The sequence below is a fragment of the Somniosus microcephalus genome, chromosome 9, assembly GCF_052327205.1.
Source record: "Somniosus microcephalus isolate GS21.2 chromosome 9, FLI_Smic_1.0, whole genome shotgun sequence".
Lineage (NCBI taxonomy): Eukaryota > Metazoa > Chordata > Chondrichthyes > Squaliformes > Somniosidae > Somniosus > Somniosus microcephalus.
The window spans coordinates 199,534,898-199,558,138 of NC_140995.1; the positions used below are offsets into that span (position 1 = coordinate 199,534,898).

Sequence of the window (23,241 nt, forward strand, 5' to 3'; positions counted from 1 at the left end):
TATTTCCCACCATTAATTTCCCGGTCTCATCCTCTAAGGGACCAATATTTACTTTAGCCACCCTTTTTCTTTTTATAGAACTATAAAAACTCTTACTATCTGTTTTTATATTTTTTGCTAATTTACTTTCATAATCTATCTTCCCTTTCTTAATCAATCTTTTTGTTATGTTTTGCTGTCTTTTAAAGTTTTCCCAATCCTCTATCCTCCCACTAGATTTGGCTACCTTATATGCCCTTGTTTTTATTCGAATACTATCCTTAATTTCTTTACTTGCCACAGATGGCTGTCTTTTCTTTTACACCCTTTTCTTCTCAGTGGAATATATTTTTTTTGGAAGTTGTAAAATAACTCCTTAAATGTACACCACTGATCATGTATCGTCTTACCCTTTAATCTATTTTCCCAATCCACTCTACTCAATTCCGCTCTCATACCTTCATAGTCTCCTTTATTCAAGCTTAGCACGCTTGTTTGAGATCCAACCTTCTCACCCTCTAATTGAATATGGAATTCAACCATGTTATGGTCACTCATTCCAAGGGGATCCTTTACTAGGACATTTTTAATTAATCCTGTCTCGTTACACAGGACCAGATCTAAGGTCGCTTGCCCCATGGTCGGTTCAGTTACATACTGCTCAAGAAACCCATCCCTAATACACTCAATGAACTCATCCTCAAGGCAGCCCTGCCCAATTTGATTTGTCCAATTAATATGATAGTTAAAATCCCCCATAATTATAGATGTTCCCTTATTACAAGCCTCAACTATTTCCTGATTGATGCTCCGTCCAACAGAGTTGCAACTGTTCGGAGGCCTATAGACTACGCCCACTAGTGTTTTTTCCCCCTTATTATTCCTTACCTCCACCCAAACTGTTTCATTATCCTGATCTTTGGACCCAATATCATTTCTCTGTATTACAGTGATTCCTTCCTTTATTAACATAGCCCCCCACCTCCCCTTCCTTCCTGATCGTTAAATAACCTGGTATGTTTAATTCCCAGGCATTGTCACCCTGCAGCCATGTTTCTGTAATGGCCACAAGATCATACCCATATGTAGGTATTTGTGCCATTAACTCGTCTATTTTGTTACGAATGCTACGTGCATTCAGATAGAGAACTTTCAAATATGTTTTGTGACACTTAGTTCCTGCTTTTGCCCTTTTTATTACTTTACCTTTTACTCCATACCTTCTGCCCCTTCCTGACACGCTCTGGTTTTTAATTTCCCCAATGCTACCTAAGTCTATGACCTTCTCTGTTGTCATTTTTATTATTTGCTCTCTAGGAACCTCCCCCCACTAGTTAGTTTAAAGCCCTCTCTACAGCCCTAGTTACATGATCCGCCAGGACTCTAGTCCCAGCACTGGCCAAGTGAAGCCCGTCCCAACGGAACAGCTCCCTCCTGCCCCAGTACTGGTGCCAGTGTCCCAGGAAGCAAAACCCATTTCTCCCACACCAGTCTTTGAGCCACGCATTTAGCTCTCTAATTTTATTTGTCCTAGCCAAATTCGCTCGTGGCTCAGGTAAGATTATTACCCTTGAGGTTCTGTTTTTTAATTTGACCCCTAGCTGCTCATACTCCTTTAACAGAACCGGCTTCCTAGTCCTATCTACGTCGTTTGTACCAACATGGACCACGACAACTGGATCCACCCCCTCCCACTGCAAGTTTCTTTCCAGCCCAGAGGAGATGTCCTTAACCCTGGCACCGGGTAGGCAACACAGCCTTTGGGACTCTCGCTCTCGGCTGCAGAGAACTCTATCTATCCCCTTAATACTATCCCCTACCACTACAACATTTCTATTTACTCCCCCCTCTTGAATGGCCCCCCGTTCCACGGTGCTGTGGCCAGGTTGCTCATCCTCCCTGCAGTCCCTGTTCCTGTCCCCACAGGGAGTAAGAACCTCGAACCTGTTGGTCAAGAGCAAGGGCTGCGGCTCCTCCAGCTCTACCTCCTGGATCCCCGTACCTGCCTCACTCGTAGTCACACCGTCCTGTCCCTGACCATGGGCTACATCTGAATTACTTAACTTCATAGGTGTGACCACCTCCTGATACACAGTCCAGGTACTTCTCCCCCTCCCTGATGTGTCGCAGTGTCTGAAGCTCAGACTCCAGCTCATCAACACAGAGCTGGAGTTCCTGTAGCAGCAGACACTTGTCACAGACGTAATCACCGTGAGCCTCAATGGGGTTCACCGGCTCCCACATCTCGCAACAGTAACACATCACCTGCTCCATTCTATGTAATTAATTACATTTTTTATTGTTAGTTATGGACACCCTCTGCCTGATTTTAGATGCTAGTATCCCCTTTAATGAATTGGATTTAAATTAAATCAATCCCTCTAGTTACACCAGTTAAATGGTTTACCAACAGTCACTCTGCACCAGAAAGGCCTTATTAACTGCAACCCACAGAGTTAAAGTTTGAAAAGAGCACCTAAATCACACTTACCCAAACTCACAGCACTCTCTGCTGACCTCGCACCCAGTGCTTGCTCGCACTAGCAATGGTCTTTTTATACTGTTTGTTTGTTTACAGCCAAATGAGTCACCCCTGCTGATTGGTTAGAAAACTGGTTTTCACTGCCTGCTGTGCCAATTTACTCCTACTGCAGTGTAACCTTGTTTTACTCTTCTTAAACCAACAGAATCCCAAATACTTAACTTTTTCCCTTTACTTAAACTGCTTAAGTAATCTTATCAAGAATGATTTAAAGCGAAATAACAATTAAAGAACTCTCACACTTACCCAAACTCACAGCACTCTCTGCTGACCTCGCACTCAGTGCTTGCTCGCACTAGCAATGGTCTTTTTATACTGTTTGTTTGTTTATGATGCTGTACACTCTCAAAGGCGTTAATGTTTTTTATATAATGGGGTGCCCAATTAATGAGTACCACGTACTCCTCTTAATTGTCACAATTCAAATCATCTGATCATTCAATTTTTTTTTAACACTAAATTCCAACTATGTCCTTTAATTCAAATTATTAGATAATTAAGATTTTTAGTACAAAAATACAACTTTGTATCATCAGGAGTAGTGCAAGTTGTCATTAGTTTATCTTTCTACCTTTCTGTAGTGGTGGAGCAATAGCACTAGTATCCTCTCCCACAGCAAGATATTCAGCCAAGCTTTCAGCTCAATTTTTCTAACAGATCAGTTACAATCAGCCAATTACGTTTAATGCAACTATAGTGGTATTATAGGGCAAGACTCATCTTGGGGTTCTTTACAGTGTCATTAAAGAGCAAGCCTTGCTATTGGATCCCATTCAGTAAGGTCTACAAAGATAATTAATGATTTTAAAAAAATAATTAAACCCCTGACAAATCATCTCACAGCAGAGAGACTCTGTGGACATGTAACCATCAAGATATCTTCTTCAGTTGCACTACGACCACCAAAAATTCTAGTTCCCTTTCTATAGTTTTAATGAAAGAAAAATGTACCACAATTAAGCACTGTAAAGCTTTAAGTATTATTAAATACACTCAAAAAGACATCCAAGCATACCTCCAGCAGACTCTACATAAGAACCAAAGATAGATGAGAATCTTCGAACCATAAAGCCATGGCAACACAAGATGTCCCTGCTCAGCTAAGTCTGACCACCTGAAGGTATAACAGGCACAACCATGGAACATATCCGCACAGTGAGCACCATAAACCACACTTACTCACAAAATGAACAATATCAAAATAGTGTCTCTAAATGTCAAGAGGCTCAACCCTCCAATAAAAATGGAATGAAAAATCCTAAATTACTTCAGAAGAGTGAGCAGCAATACCCTGCTGACAAAAAGTCCATTTCACTTCAATGGAACTCCAAGCTCACAAGTGACTATGGGCCAGATTGTGGCTATGTCATTCTCATACAAGAGAATAAGTGTGGCAATATTGAACAACAAACACTTAATCTTCAGGTAAGAAGAATTTGTTACAATGCTAAATGTGTGCACATCAAACAGACTCTCCTGTGTTGCCTGCAGCCATTTTCCTTGCACTTGCCCATCACATAGGAACAAGAGTAGGCCATTCAGCCCCTCTAACCTGTTCTACCATTCAATTAGATCATGGCTGATCAGTATCTCAATGCCATTTACCCACCTTGGTTTCATATCCCTGATTACCCTTACCTAACAAAAATCTATCAATCTCAGTTTTGACATTTTCAACTGACCTAGCCTTAACAGCTTTTTGGGAGACAGTGTTCCAGATTTCCACTACCCTTTGTGTTAAGAAGTGCTTCCTGGCATCACCCCTGATTGTCCTAGCTTTAATTTAAAGATTACACCACCTTGTTCTGGACTCCCCCACTAGAGAAAATAGTTTCTCTCTATCTTATCAAATCCTTTAATCATCTTAAACACCTCAATTAGATCACCCCTTAATCTTTTATACTCAAAAGGAATACAAGTCTAGTCTAAGCAACCTGTCCTCATAATTTAACCCTTTTAGCCCCAGTACCATTCTGGTGAATTTGCATTGCACTCCCTTCCAAGGCCAATATATCCTTCCTCAGGTGCAGTGCCCAGAACTGAACACAGTACTCCAGATGCAGTCTAACCAGAGCTGTGTACAACTGTAGCATAACTTCCACCCTTTTTTTTTAATTTTTAATTCGCTTATGGGATCTGGGCGTCGCTGGGAAGGCCAGCATTTATTGCCCATCCCTAATTGCCCTCGAGAAGGCGGTGGTGAGCCGCCTTCTTGAACCGCTGCAGTCCCTGTGGTGAAGGTACTCCCAGTGCTGTTCGGGAGTTCGTTCCAAGATTTTGACCCAGCGATGATGAAGGATCGGAGATATATTTCTAAGTCAGGATGGTGTGTGACTTGGAGGGGAACTTGGAGGTGGTGTATTCCAGCCTCCTTGAGGCATTCAAGGAGAAAATAGTGAGGGTTCCAAGCAAATATGTTCCCACAAAGAAAAAGAGTAGGACTCCCAAATCTAGAGCCCCTGGATGTCAAGAAAATTACAGGGTAGGATAAGGAAAAAAAGATACCGAGATACTGAGAGCTCATTAGTACAAAAAGCTTAGGAGTATAGAAAGTGCAGGGGTGAAATTAAAAAAGGAAATTAGGAAAGCAAAGCAAGGGCATGAAAAAATATTGGCAAGTAAAATCAAGAAAAACCCAAAGATGTTTTATAAATACATAAAGAGCAAGAGGGTAACTAAAGAATGAGTAGGGCATCGGTCTTCACAAAAGAGAGGGACGATGCAGTTAAGGAGGAGGAGTGTCAAATATTAGATGCGATAAACATACTGAGAAAGGAAATATTATGGGTTTAGCATCTTTGAAAGTAGATAAATCGCCACGCCCAGATGAAATATATCCCAAGCTGTTAGGAGAAGCAAGGGAGGCAATAACGGAGGCTCTGACCATCCTTTTCCAATCCTCTCTGGCTACAGGTGTGGTTCTGGAGGACTGCTAATGTTGTGCCGTTATCCAAAGCAAGTGTTGTGAACTTTTGGGTACAGTTTGGCCCCCCACAGAAAATGTATTCAACTTCTAATGAAACTGTTGTTAAGTAATACTTCAGAATTAACTACTTTTTCTAAATCATAACTGTCTAATACAAGTCAGAAGCTACAACTACATGCCCCTCCCCCTGTCATATTGCCTACATGGACATCTCAACGTCTGCCTTAGAGGTTAAGCAGAGTCGTCCATCTGCTAAAAAGGAGAAAGGCACAGTTCAAAAATCATTCACTAAATATAATTCCTCTTGCACAGACCACAGATTATAACCAGTCCCAGCAGTCAAATTCTGGAGGGGCTACAATCAAATTGGCAAACTAATGCACACATCCTGGACCCAATCCCACCTCCAATCTTCCTGGAAAAAGAGCACTAAACTCATGACTGGTCTCACCATCCTCCTAACCTCACCTCATGTGCCCTACACACTGTCCAGCACACAGTAATCATCCAACGTGTGTAAACTTGCATTTCTCCCTGCTTGGAGCAAGATAATAAATACCTTAAGTGTGTTGCAACCAGCTTCCCCACTTGAAACACGCAAGCAACACAGCTGCAGGACATCCAACAGTCTATTGTTTGGACTATACCTGAAGTTGCAAAACCACCACTCTCCCTCTCGGCACGATCACTAGTTTCCAAACTCTCCAGCCTAAAAGGTAACTAAATAAGCTAAGCCAGTTCCTTGCTGTCAACACCTAGTTGACAACATGCCAAGCCTCACCTCCTGACACTTGCTCTGTGGCTACCTGCCACAAAATGATACCACACCAGCTGCGTACCGTGCCATCCAACTGAACTGGTTAGAAATGGGGAGTAACTGTACTCACATATAATCTCTGCAATGACTGGAACTATTTTTTTTTTTTTTTTTTAAAGTAGGATACCTCAGACAATTACAGACAGCAATTTGTTTCAGGGGTTCAGATGATAAACCACTTCAAACTAATCACTCTAATTTACTGAGGGGTATCCTATTTTTAAAAAAGTGTTCTAATATTATTGAAGAGATTGCATGCCAGGAGGAATTAAAGTTCATAAAGATCACCCAACACTTGAGAACTATTCTCCCCATTTATAGCCAGTTCAGTCCCATGGCATTTATCTGATCCTCCAAGAATGGATTACTACCTTGTAATTCAATGAGGTATCCAATATCCTCCATGAAAAACTAATTTATCCTTGTTTTGTTATACGTTCTCTTTACATACAAATGTGATTATTTGGCAGATATAATAAAACTAGAAAATTATCTAGCTACAAAACAAATATTAGTGCACAGATGCAACAGTAACAGTTAATTCTGAAGCAATCAGCACAAGTCTCCCTTTGCTAACAAAAAAATCATGGTTGGCCACGGCTAGGCCTGGGCCTGTTATTTGTACTGTGACATGTGGGAAGGATAGTGTTCACACTGCTTCACTCTAGGGATAGCCCAAAGAACATTATTCTTAAGCTACATCAGATATACACGCAGTTATTAACATTTCAGCACCTAGTGTGGAGTAGGAGACTGCTGTACAACAATCTCAATCAGAAGCCAAGAAAGATTGTGGAAGTTGTCAAAACATCTTGCAACAATTTCCACGCAGGGCTGAAGACAATAATAATGCACTGCAAGATACTAAAGGTTCAGAGGACATTAGAAACTATCAAGAGCCAAGCTCAAATATTTAATTAGCAGGATTCCAGGCTGCTTTCCAGTGTAACAAATGCTTCATCACTTACTACCTTATATGAACTAGCATTTTGCATGTTACTTTGGTAGTTGTAAAGTACTTGGTGGAAGTAACTACCCAAGTGACTGATGACAGGTTTGACTATGCTTGTACTGTATTATGAACAATATATATAGATTACTTTGTACACAATACTCTAGCACCATCTACTGGCAAACGTGCATATATACATACAATGAGAGAACAGAAAATGTGTTTGTAAAGAGACACTCGGCAGGTTGTTTAACCTTGGGGCATATCAGAGCCAAGCCCAATACTGTCCTAACAATCACACCCATATAGTTCCACAAGAAGCAATGGTTTAGCAATCAAAAGTAGAAACACTGACCGATTTTCTCTCTCCCCACCCCAGGGACGCCAAGGCCAATTATTGCAATTTGCTCTTAGTTGATCTCATCTAACAGGATTTTGCTGTAAAGTCCCCACCGCTTATAGCGGGCGCGTTGTGTGTGAATGCAATTTGTCTGCTATACGCACTGGACGGTTTATATGAATCTTGATGAATTTTGTGATTGTAGCTCTGCATCGTGTTAAGCAGCATAATTACTGAAATCTGCCTCACAATCTCTGATTCCCCGATGAGATTCCCCTCTCCTCGAGACAATGATTAATTGTTCCAGATTATTTATCCTCTAAATTAATGATGTATATAAATGGACAGCATTACAATGAGGCAAACTGCATTTGGATAAATGCAGTCAGTCCTTTCCTCTAAGACCCTTACGGAATCCTACAAACCTGCACTTCTTAAAGTCATAACGGATTAGAAACAAATATTTTGATTAGTCTCGAGATGTTCGGAACTATTTGAAACTAAGTGTATGAATCACATAAATTCAATGCAAATGCATTATTTATTTGATCCCAAATTCCCGAACTGATATCATGGCCAAAAACGATTTGTGGAAGTGCTGTTGTGTTATTTATCAGATAACTCCTAATTCACTAACTAATGTATGAAGAGAATACTGCAAAGGTCTTAACTTGTAACTGACACCACGTAGAGGTCTAATAAATCTTTACAACTTAACGAGGTGCAAACTATTCACTGAACACCTGTTCCTTCCCAGGTTAATACACCAAGTGGCAACTTTGCAATTGGCAATAAATGTAATGGCAAATGGTTTGCACTATTTGCCTGATTAAAACGTGGGCGGTTTAAGCAATGGGGACTGTATTTCCAAATACCCAGTATACCACTTGTCTTTGGTGAACTCTGCAATTGCAGGTGCGCCCTCTAATGGCAGAAGTCAGTTACTTAAGTGCTTCAATTTACTGCACAGATCAACAAGATCACAAGATATTTACGGATAAAGTTCCCTCCACACCACCATCCAATTGGTTCTTGTCCGATTCCAAACTTCTCACCTCAAGTACTCTATTTGGAAGTACATTCAAAGTGTTGATCACACCGTGTGTTAAGAACTTCTTCCAGGTATCAGTACTAAGTTTGCCGTTTATTAGTTTGGATCCACGTCGCCTGTTCTACTCTTGAGAGATAATATAATGGAGCTTCTTAAAGGGCAGGAGCTAATCCAAGACAGTCAGCATGGTTTCAGTAGTGGATGGTAAGGCTCGACAAATTTATTGAATGTCTTTGATGGCAGACTTAATAAATCAGGGAGACAGTGGACGTTATCTGGAATACGTAAAAGGGTGGTGGAAGCCGATTCAATAACTTTCAAAAGGGAACTGGATAAATAATTGAAGTAGAAAAATTTGCAGGGTTATGGTGAAAGAGCAGGGGAGTGGGGCTAATTGGATAGTTCTTTCAAAAAGCCAGCACAGGCACAATGGGCCCAATGGCCTCCTTCTGTGCTGTATCATTCTATTATTTACCTGGATTTCATGAAGGCAATTGACACTGTTCCACATAATAGGCCACTACATAAGGTCCAAGCTCATAGGATAGAGAGGAATGTCTAAAATGGATTGGCAAATGGTTAGTTGGTAGGCAACGAGTACTGGTGAATGGCAGGTATCTGTTTGGCAGCCAGTTACCAGTGAATTACCACAAGGTTCAGTGTTGGGGCAACTGTTGTTTTGACTTAAAGGGATCGTTGTAAATGACTTAGAAAAAGGAATTGTGTCCAAGAAACGGTCTAAATTTGCACGTGATAAATTGGGGGCAGTGGCAAATGATGGACATCAAGAGATACAAATTCAAAAGGATCTTGACAAGCTCGATCCGTGAGCGGAGAAATGGCAGATGCAATTCAGTCATAGGCACGGTATTGTAGTTGTTATGTTACTGGACTAATAATCCAGAGGCCTGAACCAATAATGCACCATGGCAGGTGGAGAATTTGATTTCAGTCCTGAAAAATCTGGAAATAAAAAACTGGTATCAGTAAAAGTCACTATGAAGTGGTCGAATTGTCGTAAAAATCCAATTGGTTCACTCACGTCCTTTAAGGAAGGAAACCTGTCATTGTTACCTGGCCTGGCCTATATGCAAGTCCAGTCCCACACCAATGTGGTTGACTCTGAACTGCCTAGCAAGCTACAGAGTTAGAAAAGGGTGCCAACCATCACCTTCTCAGGGAAACTAGGGATGGGCAATAAATTCCAGCCTCGCCAGCGATGGCCACATCTCAAAAATGAACAAGCATTTATATAGCGCCTTTAACGTAGCAAAACGTCCCAAGGATCTTAACAAAGCATTATTAATATAAACATTTTTGACACCAAACCACAGAAGGAGATATCCAGACAGATGTCCAAAAGCTTGGTCAAAGAGGTAGGTTTTAAGGAACATCTTAAAGGAGGAGAGAGAGGTAGAGAGGAAATTCCAGAGCTTAGGGCCAAGGCAGCTGAAAGCACAGCCGTCAATGGTGAAATGATTAAAATCGGGGATGCACAAGATGCCAGAATTGGAGGAGCGCCGAGATCTCAAAGGCTTGTAGGGTTGGAGGAGGTTATAGAGATAGGGAGGGATAGAGATAGATAGAGATAATATTAAAAAAAGGAAATCTTGAAGTCAGCCGTGGTTCAGCGGTAGCACTCTCGCCTCTGAATCGGAAAGTTGTGGGCTCAAGCCCCACTCCAGAGATTTGTGCACAAAATCTAGGCTGGCACTCCAGTGTAGTAGAGGGAGTGCTGCACTGTCGGAGGTGCCGTCCTTCTGATGAGACGTTAAACCGAGGCGCGTCTGCCCTCTCAGATGGACGCAAAAGAACCCATGGCACTATTTCAAAAAAGAGAAGGGGGGATCTCCCCAGTGTCCTGGCCAATATTTATCCCTCACTTAACATCACTAAAAAAAGTTATGTGGTCATTATCACATTGCTGTTGGTCAGACCTGTGTGCAAATTGGCTGCTGTGTCTCCTACATTTCAATAAATTTCACTTCTAATGTACAGGAAACTTGTTTATCCGGAGGTTAAAGCTCTATCCCTCCAACCCTAAAAAGCTCTATCCACCGGCAAAATTCAGGGGTCGGTTCAGATAAGTTTTTTTTCTTTTCGTTGCTTTTTTTCTCCAGTCAGGCTCTGCAAGGTCTAGCTGAAGCTGTTGCTTAGCTACAGAGACGCTTGCAAGCTACGGCCGACTGTTTTGAAGCAGGGTTTGTTGCTAGATACGGAGCTCAGAAGCTCCGTATGTTTTAACATTAGCGCTGGTTTGTCCGGCAGTTTTGATGGGACGGCAACAGCTCGGTCCCGTCAGTGCCGGATACCAGAAAGTTTCCTGTACTTCATTGGCTGTAAAGCGCTTTGGGTCATCCCCAAAGTTGTGAAAGGCTCTCCAAGTCTTTTTTTCTTAAAGTTAATTAGTGCCAGGGAATTTTGAAATTGGATGACATTGCTCTGAAGTCAGGATGGAGAGAGGGCGGCTTGGGACGTTTTACTACGTTAAAGGCGCTATATAAATTCAAATAGCTGATGTTGAGAGAGAAGATTGAAATTGATCCTGCAAAATTGGAACAGTTGACGAGCATTATGCCGTTGCCTTACTATGCTCGCTCTGCTAGTGAAGGGCCTTACCCTAACTGTAACCTGTCTTTCTCTTTCACATGCTGACTGACCCATTGTGTATTTATTGCATTTTCTTGTAATTTTACATGGCACTGCTCATGGAAAAAAGTAAAAAGAAAAATTTGCCTTGCTCCCTTTTCCCATAATTGCCCCCGCTTATCTTACACTCGCTACTTCTTTCTCTCCCATCTTCCTATCATCTCTCCCCTGCTGTATGGTTCTCACTTTCTCTCATTGTGGTTGGTTTGTCTCAGACTTCACCTCTTTCTGCAAAAAGTTATATGTAAATAAAATTCCATTATAAATTAATGGAACTGTCCTTGCGATGATGCAGTTAGAATTACTATGACCACAGCTGCTGCAAAGATTGTTCCAGCAAAATCCACAAATGTTACTTCACCTGAAATCATTCATGGATATTTCCTCTATTAATCACCATGGGAAGTTTCTGATTAAATGACCTTCTTTTCCCCTCCTTTTCTGTGGGAAAGGAATGCCTCGTCGGATGTGCTAGAAGTCCGTGCTCACCCAATGCAGAGATGTCAACCTATAAGTATTGAAATCAGTGAGCGCCTCGCCAGACTTTGCTGGGGCTCAGGGGCCTGTCAAAATGCTCCAGCGGTGCCCAGGGACAGAACCCAGGATAAGTCCTGGACTGCTCTTGGATTTTAAATATTTTTGGAAGCAAAAGAATACAACAATTGATTAAATGTGATAATCTAGTACAGTATCTCCTTCAATAATTTGTGGAGTAAGTTTGCTATACAGGAAAATTGTAAACACATTTTACTCGTCAGTTCAGGCTTCAAAAAAGATAACCTTTGAATATCTGTTTTTGCTAAACGTGCTAGTTCAGACATTTGCCCAGGCATTACATTAACTTACTTAGAGAAAACATAAGTGAAACACAGGTCAACACCCTGTCCACTTCTTCCGCCACATTTTTATTTCACTTTTTCTACATTTACTTTAACAGATGTGTGTCGTCAACAAATGCCAACACAAAGTGTTATCGAAAAAGAGTTACGTTTACTTGTCATATTATAAAATGCTTCTTTCCACTTATTTTATTATTTGCAAAACAAAGACCCTGTTTAATTATAGCTACACAAAATAAACGATTACTAGAAGTTTTACCAAGTCTATCATTCTGTAGTTATTTTATATCAGCAAACATTACTCCAGGTAAGGTACCTTCTCGGAGCCTCAACTGTACTCGCAGCAAGTTTTCTTTTTACATTTACAATGGAGTAGCCTAAATACTCGTTTCATGCATTTTTTTCCACCAGTTTACCCTGAAATAATACAATGTGTTCACCTGATAAACAAATGCATTCTGCATGCAACCCTAACTCAGCAAATGTAGTAATACAGGTAGACTATCCTTTATCCGAAAACCTCGGGACCAGCTGTGTTTTGGTTTTCGGAATATTTCGGATTTCGGAAGGTATTTTAGAAGACTGGGAAATTTGTCGGGGGTGGGGGTCGGCGGGGGGTCGGGTCGGCGGGGGGTGGGGGTCGGCGGGGGGGCGCACGACTTAACGCTGAACAAAAACACTTTCGGTTTTCAGAGGATTTCGGTTTTCGGAAGTGCGGATAAAGGATACACTATCCCTTATCCGAAAGGGTGGGGGGGGGGGGGGATAAAAGAATATCGGACAGGCCGCTGCAGCTATCGGACAGGCCGCTGTATTGTTGGGTTCACTCTCCCGGTATACCTCCTTCACACTGCCCGGCTCGGCCTGCAATCTCCTACCCAGGAGGGAACTCAGTGACCCTCTGCCCTGCTCAGCGTAAGTCGTGCGCCACTCTGGTCATGTCGTGCGCACAACTTACGCTGAATGAAAAAACCTTCGGTTTTTAGAGGGTTTCGGTTTTCGGAAGTTCGGATAAAGGGTAGTCTACCTGTAGTGAGAAACTGGTAAACACACAAAGCCTAAGCTCCATTAAACCAATTGACTCTAGGCAGCCACTTTCAGTTTTAACAACATTTTTAAGAAGTCAAATACAATCAGCGCTGTCTTTAGTTTATTATTAGATATCATCCGTCCCTCTGTAACTACACACTCCCATCCACGACAGAATTCACATACAAAATACAGACAAGATTTCAACAGGCTCCACACACAAAATGCACAACTTTCGCATTAACGCAAGATGAAAGGCCATTCTTTTCAAATTAAATGCCTCTATTTAAATAAATGACCTATACCTAACACTCAAATAGCCGAGTAAAAACAGCAGATGGACAGCCAGTCACTATTGGAAGATTGCTGCGGTACACAAGTTAGGCAGGCATTGTCCTTTTGTTGTTGGGTGGTTTCAATTGGTCTGCAGACCCCATGCAGTCACATTTGGACTGTGGCGGCTCGTGCTCACTCTAACTCACGCGTGTACACCTGCCAGTACATGTTGTGCTCAATAATAAACGGAGAACGGCCTGTTGACGTAGTTCAGGCGCTCGCACATTCTCTAATTGAAGCCTGCTGCTTTTCCCTCACCACCACTCACGAATCACATCCAGCCGCCTCCAATACACCCCCGCCATAAAAGGGGTGGGTGCGGGGGGGGGGGGGGGGGCACGGAGGTTAACTGAGGTAATAATCTTAAATGACATGGTCAAAAATTTATCATACAATCTTATAGCACAGAAGGGAGCCATTCGGCCCATCGTGCCTGTGCCGGCTCTTTGAAAGAGCTATCCAATTAGTCCCACTCCGCCGCTCTTTCCCCATAGCCCTGCACATTTTTCCTCTTCAAGTATTTTTCCAATTCCGTTCTGAAAGTTACTATTCAATCTGTTACCATCACCCTGCCAGGCAGTGCATTCCAAAAAAATTGGGATTGTATCTTCAGTATCAGCTAAATAACTTTCATATCTTTTCAGAGGATGTACAATACACTGATTTGAAGAAAACAATGGATGAAATGCATTTTCTCCCCAACAATTTTTTCTGAGTTCAGAGCACATTTAAGTTAGCCAGTGAGATGGTAATCAAATCCATACAACTCACGGAAAATCCACAAGATCTAGCATGTCTGCCACTGAGTGAGAAAGACTGTCTGAACAGTCGCTGTCTCCCCCATCTCTCATCACCTGTCAGGTATACTACCCATTCTCTGGAGACTAAAAAGAGTTTCTTTTCCAGATTGTGGCTTCCATTTTATAATCAAAATACTTCAGTTTCAAATGATCACACCCTTTTCTCTTAGCAAACTCCTCTCGGTTTGTTGCTGTATCCGGGATACTACACCTGATGTAATATGTCGTTATGACATAATGCAGAGGACATTGGACACAGAGGCAAAACGCCGAGCAAATTTTATCCCGTTATACAGCACATAATGATAAAGAAACTTATTGAAAACAGCAATCTCTCTAGACTGGAAAAATTTCATGAATGGTGTTTTAATTAACTAATTTTATACATATCTGGTTGAGAAACTTCCTCAGGTTTACATACAGTCCTGACCCACGAACAACACTTAATTTTTGTAATCATATGTAAATAGATGGCTACATCAAAGTGATTATAAAGCTGAAACTTAATGAAAGGGCATAGATTAATCTTTGCAAACAAAAGAAACATACAATTGACACCAAAATACATTACAGCCATTGCTATTTTATGTAAAACTGAATCTATTATTTTTGTCCATTAGATAGATAATTTCAGGGATGTAATCTAGTGTCTCTGTGCAGTATCAAATGATGTGCACAGAAGGCACTGCATCCTTTACTTACATTACCCTGAATTTAGAGCAGAAGAGCAAAAGTACAGATTAATCTGGCAGTATTTATAGTTACTTACATTACACAGAACGAAGGCGTTTCTAGCATGTGCCCATTCTTCAAGGCAACTGAGGGTCTGATTGGATGAAGTCACTTATATCATAAAATCTCTCTTCCACTGCACAGAAACAGACTATTTGGCCCAACTGGTTTATGCCAGCATTTATGCGCCACACGAGCCTCCGCCCACTCCTCCTCATCTAAACCTATCAGCATATCTTTCTATTCATTTCTCCCTCATGTGCTTGTCTAGCATCCCCTTAAATGCCTCTTTGCTAATCGCCTCAACTAGTCCTTGTGGTAGGGCGTTCCATATCTCAATCTCAAAATTAAGATAACAAATTAATGGTTTTAGATGATTAGATGAACAGGAATAAATCTGTACAACACAAATTCCCATTTTATCACGAGGGCAAGAGGTAGGAGGGGAGACTCAAGAACCCTGCTGTTCAAAGCCTTATCTGTACCAAGTCCTGCACACTTATCTCCCCCATCCTCAGCAAGCTCCAGTTGAGGAACTGTTTGGAGAGGGACTAAAGGTACTTGGCACTTTCAGATGTGAGCCATGAGGGTAGCACAGAATCCAGACACTTAGGCATCAATCTGCTTTAAATATTTGTTAACAAATTTTTACAATGGACTCATTTACATGATCCACTATTGTAAGTGGGTAACTGAAAGAAATAATATGAAGGAACTTTCCAATCCCCAATATTAATACATTTTGATCATGCAAGCTCAATGAACCCAAGATAAAATATCATAATTTAAAATACTTTGAGCAATTTCAGTACCTAAATAAAAGTGCAAACATACACATGTACACATTTTTTGATGAAGTAACAGGGAGGATTGATGAAGGGAATGCAATGGATGTTGTCTACATGGATTTTAAGAAGGCGTTTAACAAAGTACCACACAGAAGGCTGGTTAACAAAATTGAGGCTCATGGAATAGGTGGGTCAGTGGCAGCTTGGATAAGGAACTGGCTTAAGAACAGAAAACAGCAAGTTGTGGTAAATGGCTGTTTTTCAGACTGGAGGATGGTAGACAGTGGTGTTCCCCAAGGGTCAGTGCTGGGGCCACTGCTTTATTTGATATATATATATAAATGACCTGGATATTGGAATACAAAGTAGAATTTCTAAATTTGCCGATGACACCAAACTTGGGGGTGTGGCAAACAGTGAGGATAATACCAATCGACTGCTACAGGACATAGAAAGGCTAGGAGAATGGGCAGACAAGTGGCAGATGGAATTTAATACAGAGAAGTGTGAGGTGATGCATTTTGGCAGAAGGAACAGGGAGAGGAAATATACACTTAATGGCACAGTTTTAAAGAGTGTGCAGAGACAGAGGGACCTGGGAGTTAATGTGCATAGGTCACTGAAGGTGGCACGACATATTGAAAGAGTGGTTAGCAAAGCAGATGGGATCTTGGGTTTCATAAATAGAGGTATTGAGTACAAAAGTAGAGAAGTTATGCTGAACCTTTATAAAGCGCTGGTTAGGCCACAACTGGAGTATTGCATCCAGTTCTGGTAACCACACTTTAAGGAGGATGTGAAGACCCTTGAGAGGGTGTAGAGGAGATTTACCAGAATGGTTCCAGGGATGGGGGATCTTAGCTACAAGGACAGGTTGGAGAAGCTGGATTTGTTCTCATTACAGCAAAGGAGGTTGAGGGGTGATTTGATAGAGGTGTACAAGATTATGACAGGTTTGGATAGGCTAGATGAGGAATGGCTGTTCCCACGAGTTGATGGTACAAGGACTAGGGGACACAGATTTAACGTTTTGGGCAAGAGATACAGGGGGATGTGAGGAAAAACTTTTTTACGCAGCGAGTGGCGAGGACCTGGAACTCGCTGCCGAGGGAAGTGGTGGAAGCGGAGACACGCAATGTTTTCAAGGGGAGACTGGATAGACACTCGAGGGAAATAAACTTGCAGGGCTACGGGGATAGAGCAGGGGAATGGGACTGACTCGATTGCTCTGCAGAGAGCCAGCACAAACTCGATGGGCCGAACGGCCTCCTTCTGTGCCGTTATGACTCTATGTTCTTAACAGACATATTGCAAGTACAAATTGATTGACAGTTGCTGAATTTTTTTTTTAAATGCCAACTCAAGTACACTTTCTGGTGATGTGATGTGTATTTTAATGGAGTGCCAAACATCGAACAGTAAGGAGCCTGCATCAATGACAGAGGCAATGAACAATGGAGAAGCTTTATACAACATCAAATGGAAACTCACCACTTCAGAGGTACACCTTCGTATTCAAACCACATCTCTCCCACGTTTTCTTGTCTCATAACTTTCTGGAAGTGCTTTTTAGCTTTGTCAGTGACCAGCATCAAATAGCTGACTCTTGGTAAAAGCAGCTGAAAAGAAATTGTGCAAGTTACCATAGTGCTAGGTGTCAAAGTTGGCACTAGTCCGACAGGTATCTTTTTTTGTGGCCGGGGGGGGGGGGGAAAAGGGGAGGGAAATTCTGTAGAAATGGCCTGTCAGTAAAATATCTAATATACCCTCCCCAATTAAAGCCCACATTGAAAACTACCAAAATCTACCTTTTACTCAGAAGTTCAAATCAAACCTCTTTAAACTCAGGCTAAAACAAAAATTCAATTTTACAGGCATCTTAAACACTAATATCTGATGTTGATGCCAATTTTGGAATCATTAGCACTTCTTTTTTAATAGTGTACCCTCTAATTGAAGGCATGCCTGTGTGTGTTTCTCTCTTTTCTCCATCCCTAAGCTGATCCTTCCCAAGTCATATATGTTCGGTGTTGCTCTTTTAAGGATGTGCATTAGCGCAGTTGGATAAAAACTCACTATCTAATTTTCTCATCGTCCTTTTGCGAGGTGCCTGGCATCCAACTCAGCACCAGCAACATTTCTCACGTCCTTAAATTATTTTGAGAGCAATCCAAATATATTGATTTATGCTGTGACTATATATACACATACAAAAATCTTGTTACAAACTTTCTTCAGATGTTTCTGCACTAGAGGTATTCATTATTTCAGCATGGATCAATTCATAGAATCATAGAATGATACAACACAGAAGGAGGCCATTCGGCCCATCGTGCCTATGCAGCTCTTTCAAAGAGCTACCCACTTAGTCCCATTCATAGGATTACATAGGATATAACAGCACAGAAACAGGCCATTCGACCCAACCAGTCCATGCCGGCGTTTATGATCTACTCGAGCCACCGCCCATCCTTCCTCATCAGATTCTATCAGCATAACCTTCTATTTCCTTCTCAATCACATGCTTGTCTAGCCTCCCCTTAAATGCATCTATGCTACTTGTTTCAACCAATCCCTGTGGTAGCGAGTTCCATATTCTCACCACTCTCTGGGTAAAGAAGTTTCTTCTGAATTCCCTATTGGATTTCTTGGTGACTATCTTATATTGATGGCCTCTAGTTATGCTCTTCCCCACAAGTGGAAACATTCTCTCTGTATCCACTCTATCAAAACATTTTATAATTTTAAAGGCCTCTATTAGGTCACCCCTCAGCCTTCTCTTTTCCTGCTCAGCCTTTCCAGATAGGTATAACCTTGCAGTTCTAGTATCATCCTTGTAAATCTTTTTTTGCACCCTCTCCAGTGCCTCTATATCCTTTTTATAATATGGTGACCAGAACTGTACACAGTACTCCAAGTGTGGTCTAACCAAGGTTCGTTACAAGTTTAGCATAACTTCTCTACTTTTCAATTCTATCCCTCGAGAAATAAACCCTAGTGCTTGTTTTTTTTTAATATGGCCTTGTTGCGACGCAGATCAACCTTATCTCGTGAAGTGGTGCACCGATAACAACCTGGCCCTTAACATCAAGAAAACCAAAGAAATCATTGTGGACTTCAGGAAGTCTAAAGGCGGAAGTCACACCCCCATCCACATCAATGGGGCTGTGGTGGAAAGGATGGACAGCTTCAAGTTCCTCGGAGTCCACATCACGGAAGACCTCTCCTGGTCCCTCAATACCTCCTCTCTGGTGAAGAAGGCCCAGCAGCGCCTATATTTCCTAAGGAGGCTGAAGGGATGTAACCTGTCACCCCTGATCCTCTCTAACTTTTACCGCTGCACAATAGAGAGCATCCTGACGAACTGTATCACAGTATGGTATGGCAGCTGTAGCTACTATGACCGGAAAGCCCTGCAGCGGGTAGTCAAAACTGCCCAACGCATTACCGGCACCCGGCTACCGACCATAGAGCACATATACCAGAAACGCTGTTTACGGAGGTCACGGACCATCATCAAAGACCCTACCCACCCCAGCCACAGTCTGTTCGCCCTCCTGCCATCTGGGAGACGCTACAGATGCATTCGCACCCGAACGACCAGATTTAGGAACAGCTTCTTTCCCAGGGCTGTCATCCTACTGAACTCCACAAATAAACTCTAAAGCCTGCACATCTGCCAATGCACTTTATTATGGTTATGTTTATGTTAATGTATTACAAGCCAAATGAATGTTGAATGTTTAAATGTCTTAATCTAAATGTACACTCTCGGGAGCCGCAAGCCTACATTTCGTTGTACTGCACTTGTGCACTAACAATGACAATAAAAGTTGATTATGATTATGATTATCTATATATATTCCAAGATCCCTTTGCTCTTCTACCCCATTTAGATTCTTATTTTCTAAGTAATATGTGGCCTCCTTATTTTTCTTACCAAAATGTAATACTTCACACTTATCTATGTTGAAATTCATTTGCCAATTATATGCCCATTCTGCAAGTTTATTAATGTCTTCTTGTAATTTGTTTCAGTCCTCCTCAGTGTTGACTATCCCTCACAATTTGGTGTCGTCCACAAATTTAGAAATTACGTTTTTGATTCCAAGGTATAAATCGTTAATATAAATTGTGAACAACAGTGGTCCCAACAGTGGACCCCACTTCCCATCTTTTGCCACTCTGAATCCCTACTCGCTGCTTTCTGTCTTTCAGCCAGCTATCAATTCTGATACTTGTCCCCTGACTCCGTACACTCTTATTCATTAGTCTATTATGTGGTACCTTATCAAAGGCCTTTTGGAAATCTAAATATATTACATCTACTGCACTTCCCTTGACTACTCTCTCAGTTACCTCTTCAAAGAATGCAATGAGGTTGGTCAAGCAAGACTTTCCCTTTTGAAATCCATATGGACTATTCCTAATTATATTTTTGATTTCTATATGTTTTTCTATTTTCTCCTTTAGTAGGGATTCTGTGGTAAACCACTTTTATCGTTCACTACCGTTACAACAGTGTAAACAGTGATAACCATAGTGTATCACTACACGAGGTCGCCTCTTGCCACGCTGTTATACCTGGGCTGACCACTGCTGACTCCGCCCATAGCTCCGCCTACTTGCCCAGGTATAAAGGTGGTCGACCGGCTGGTATTCCTCCTTGTTGGATCCGATCACCCACGAGGGTGGGCTCTGTTATTTAGCCAATAAAAACCTATAGTTACTTTCTTAACTCGTCACTTTTCATTGGATGAATTGATAGGTATATCAGATTCCATTATTTTTCCTACTACCAATGTTAAGCTGACTGGTCGATAGTTCCTTGGACATGTTCTATTTCCCTTCTTAAATATAGGCAAAATATTAGTTATCCACCAGTCCTCTGGCACTGCATCTTTTTCTAATGGATTATTAAATATGTGCAATAATGCCTCTGCTATCTCTTCCCTAGATCATTTTAGAATGTGCAGATGCAATCCGTCTAGACCTTTATCCTCCGAGTTTGATTAAACATACATAGAAACATAGAAGATAGGAGCAGGAGTAGGCCATTCGGCCCTTCGAGCCTGCTCCACCATTCAACGAGATCATGGCTGATCATCCAAACCCTAGCACCCAGTCCCTACACCGACAGCCATCCCACCCAAGCCCTATCCCCGTAACCCCACGTATTTAATCCCCCCCTAACACTAAGGGTCAATTTTTATCATGGCCAATCAACCTAACCCGCACATCTTTGGACTGTGGGAGGAAACCGGAGCACCCGGAGGAAACCCACGCAAACACGGGGAGAATGTGCAAACTCCACACAGACAGTCACCCGAGGCCGGATTTGAACCCGGGTCCCTGGCGCTGTGAGGCAACAGTGCTAACCACTATGCCACCGTGCTCTTTTTATTTTAAATGCGGTTATATCATTTCGAAACTCATCTTCCGAGGTCATGTCCACTTGATCCGTCTCCCTGGTAAATACTGAAGCAAAATAATTATTTAATATTTCTGCCATTTCGCTATCGCTGCCTGTGATTTTATCCTGAATGTCCTTTAATGGCCTTATTCCCATCCCGACTTTCCTTTTTTATTTATGTGCCTGTAGAGCATTTTACTATTTTGTTTTATGTTCCTTGATAATTTAATTTCATAGCTCCTCTTTGCTTTCCTAATTGTTTTCTTAACTTCTCTCCTAGTCTGTGGTCTCCCTGGTCTTGCTCGCCGCGGCTGTCTGTGTACTTAGTCTATGTCCCTTTCCTTGCCCTTGATTTTTCCGTTACCTCTTTATTCATCCATGGTGTCTCATTAGTGTTTAGTTTGTTCTTATTTTGTAGCAGAATATATTTTTCCTGGGCTCTGTTGAACACCGTTTAAATGTTTCCCCTGCTCTTTCCCCATAGCCTTGCAAATTTTCCCCCTTCAAGTATTTATCCAATTCATTTTGATTATTATTATTGAATCTGCTTCCACCACCCGTTCAGGTAGTGCATTCCCGATCATAACTCGCTGCATATAAAAATTTCTCCACATCTCACCTCTAGTTGTTGCCAATTACCTTAAATCTGTGTCCTCTGGTTATCGACCCTTCTGCTACTGGAAACAGTTTGTCCTTATTTATTCTATCAAAACCCTTCATGATTTTAAACACCTCTATTAAATCTCCCTTTAACCTTCTCTGCTCTATGCAGGGAACATCAAAACTGACTGTAAAAGCTTCTATAGGATATGTGAAGAGGAAAAGATTGGTGAAGACAAGCGTAGGTCCCTTACAGTCAGAATCTGGGGAATTTATAATGGTGAACAAAGGAATGGCAGACCATAGAAACATAGAAGATAGGAGCAGTAGGCCATTCGGCCCCTCGAGCCTGTTCCGCCATTTAATGAGATCATGGCTGATCATCCAAATTCAGTACCCTGTCCCTGCTTTCTCCTCATATCCCTTGATCCCTTTAGCCTTAAGAAATATATCTAACTCCTTCTTGAATATATTTAATAAGTTGGCCTCAACTGCCTTCTGTGGTAAAGCATTCCACAGGTTCACCACTCTCTGGGTGAAGAAATTCCTCCTCATCTCTGTCCTAAATGGCTTACCCCTTATCCTTAGACTGTGACCCCTGGTTCTGGACTCCCCCGCCATCGGGAACATCCTTCCTGCATCTAGTCTGTCTAGTCCTGTTAGAATTTTATAAGTTTCAATGAGATCCCCTCTCATTCTTCTAAACTCTAGCGAATATAAGCCCAATCGACCCAATCTCTTTTCATACCTTATTCCTGCCATCCCAGGTATCAGTCTGGTGAATCTTCGCTGCACTCCCTCCATGGCAAGAACATCCTTCCTCAGATAAGGCGACCAACACTGCACACAATAAGGTGTGGTCTCACCAACGCCCTGTACAACTACAGCAAGACATCCTTGCTACTGTACTCGAATCCTCTCGCTATGAAGGCCAACATACCATTTGCCTTCTTAACCGCCTGCTGCACCTGCATGCTTACCTTCAGCGACTGGTGCACAAGGACACCCAGGTCTCTTTGCACTTCCCCTATCCCAATCTATTGCCATTCAAATAATAATCTGTCTTCCTGTTTTTGCCACCAAAGTGGATAACCTTGCATTTCTCCACATTATACTGCATCTGCCCAATCACCCAACCTATCCAAATCATACTGGGGTTTCTCTGCATCCTCCACACGCCCACCCAGCTTTGTGTCGTCTGCAAACTTGGAGATATTACATCTAGTTCCCTCGTCTAGATCATTTATATATATTGTGAATAGCTGGGGTCCCAGCACCGATCCCTGCGGTACCCCACTAGTCACTACCCGCCACTCGGAAAAAGACCCGTTTATTCCAACTCTTTGCTTCCTGTCTGCCAGCCAGTTCTCTATCCAAGTCAGTACCTTACCCCCAATCCCATGTGCTTTAACTTTGCACACTAATCTCTTGTGCGGGACCTTATCGAA

At 41.9% G+C, this 23,241-nt stretch overlaps 1 protein-coding gene across 2 annotated transcripts in view; it reads right to left on the reverse strand.

Moving 5' to 3' along the window:
- atg5 (ATG5 autophagy related 5 homolog (S. cerevisiae)) overlaps positions 1–23,241 on the reverse strand; it is a 272,449-nt gene that overhangs the window by 233,612 nt on the left and 15,596 nt on the right. For both annotated transcript variants that reach the window (XM_085997734.1, XM_085997735.1), the window contains exon 3: positions 17,272–17,399. In XM_085997734.1, coding sequence (XP_085853860.1) covers positions 17,272–17,399 — 128 coding nt within the window. The remainder of the gene's footprint in view (positions 1–17,271; positions 17,400–23,241) is intronic.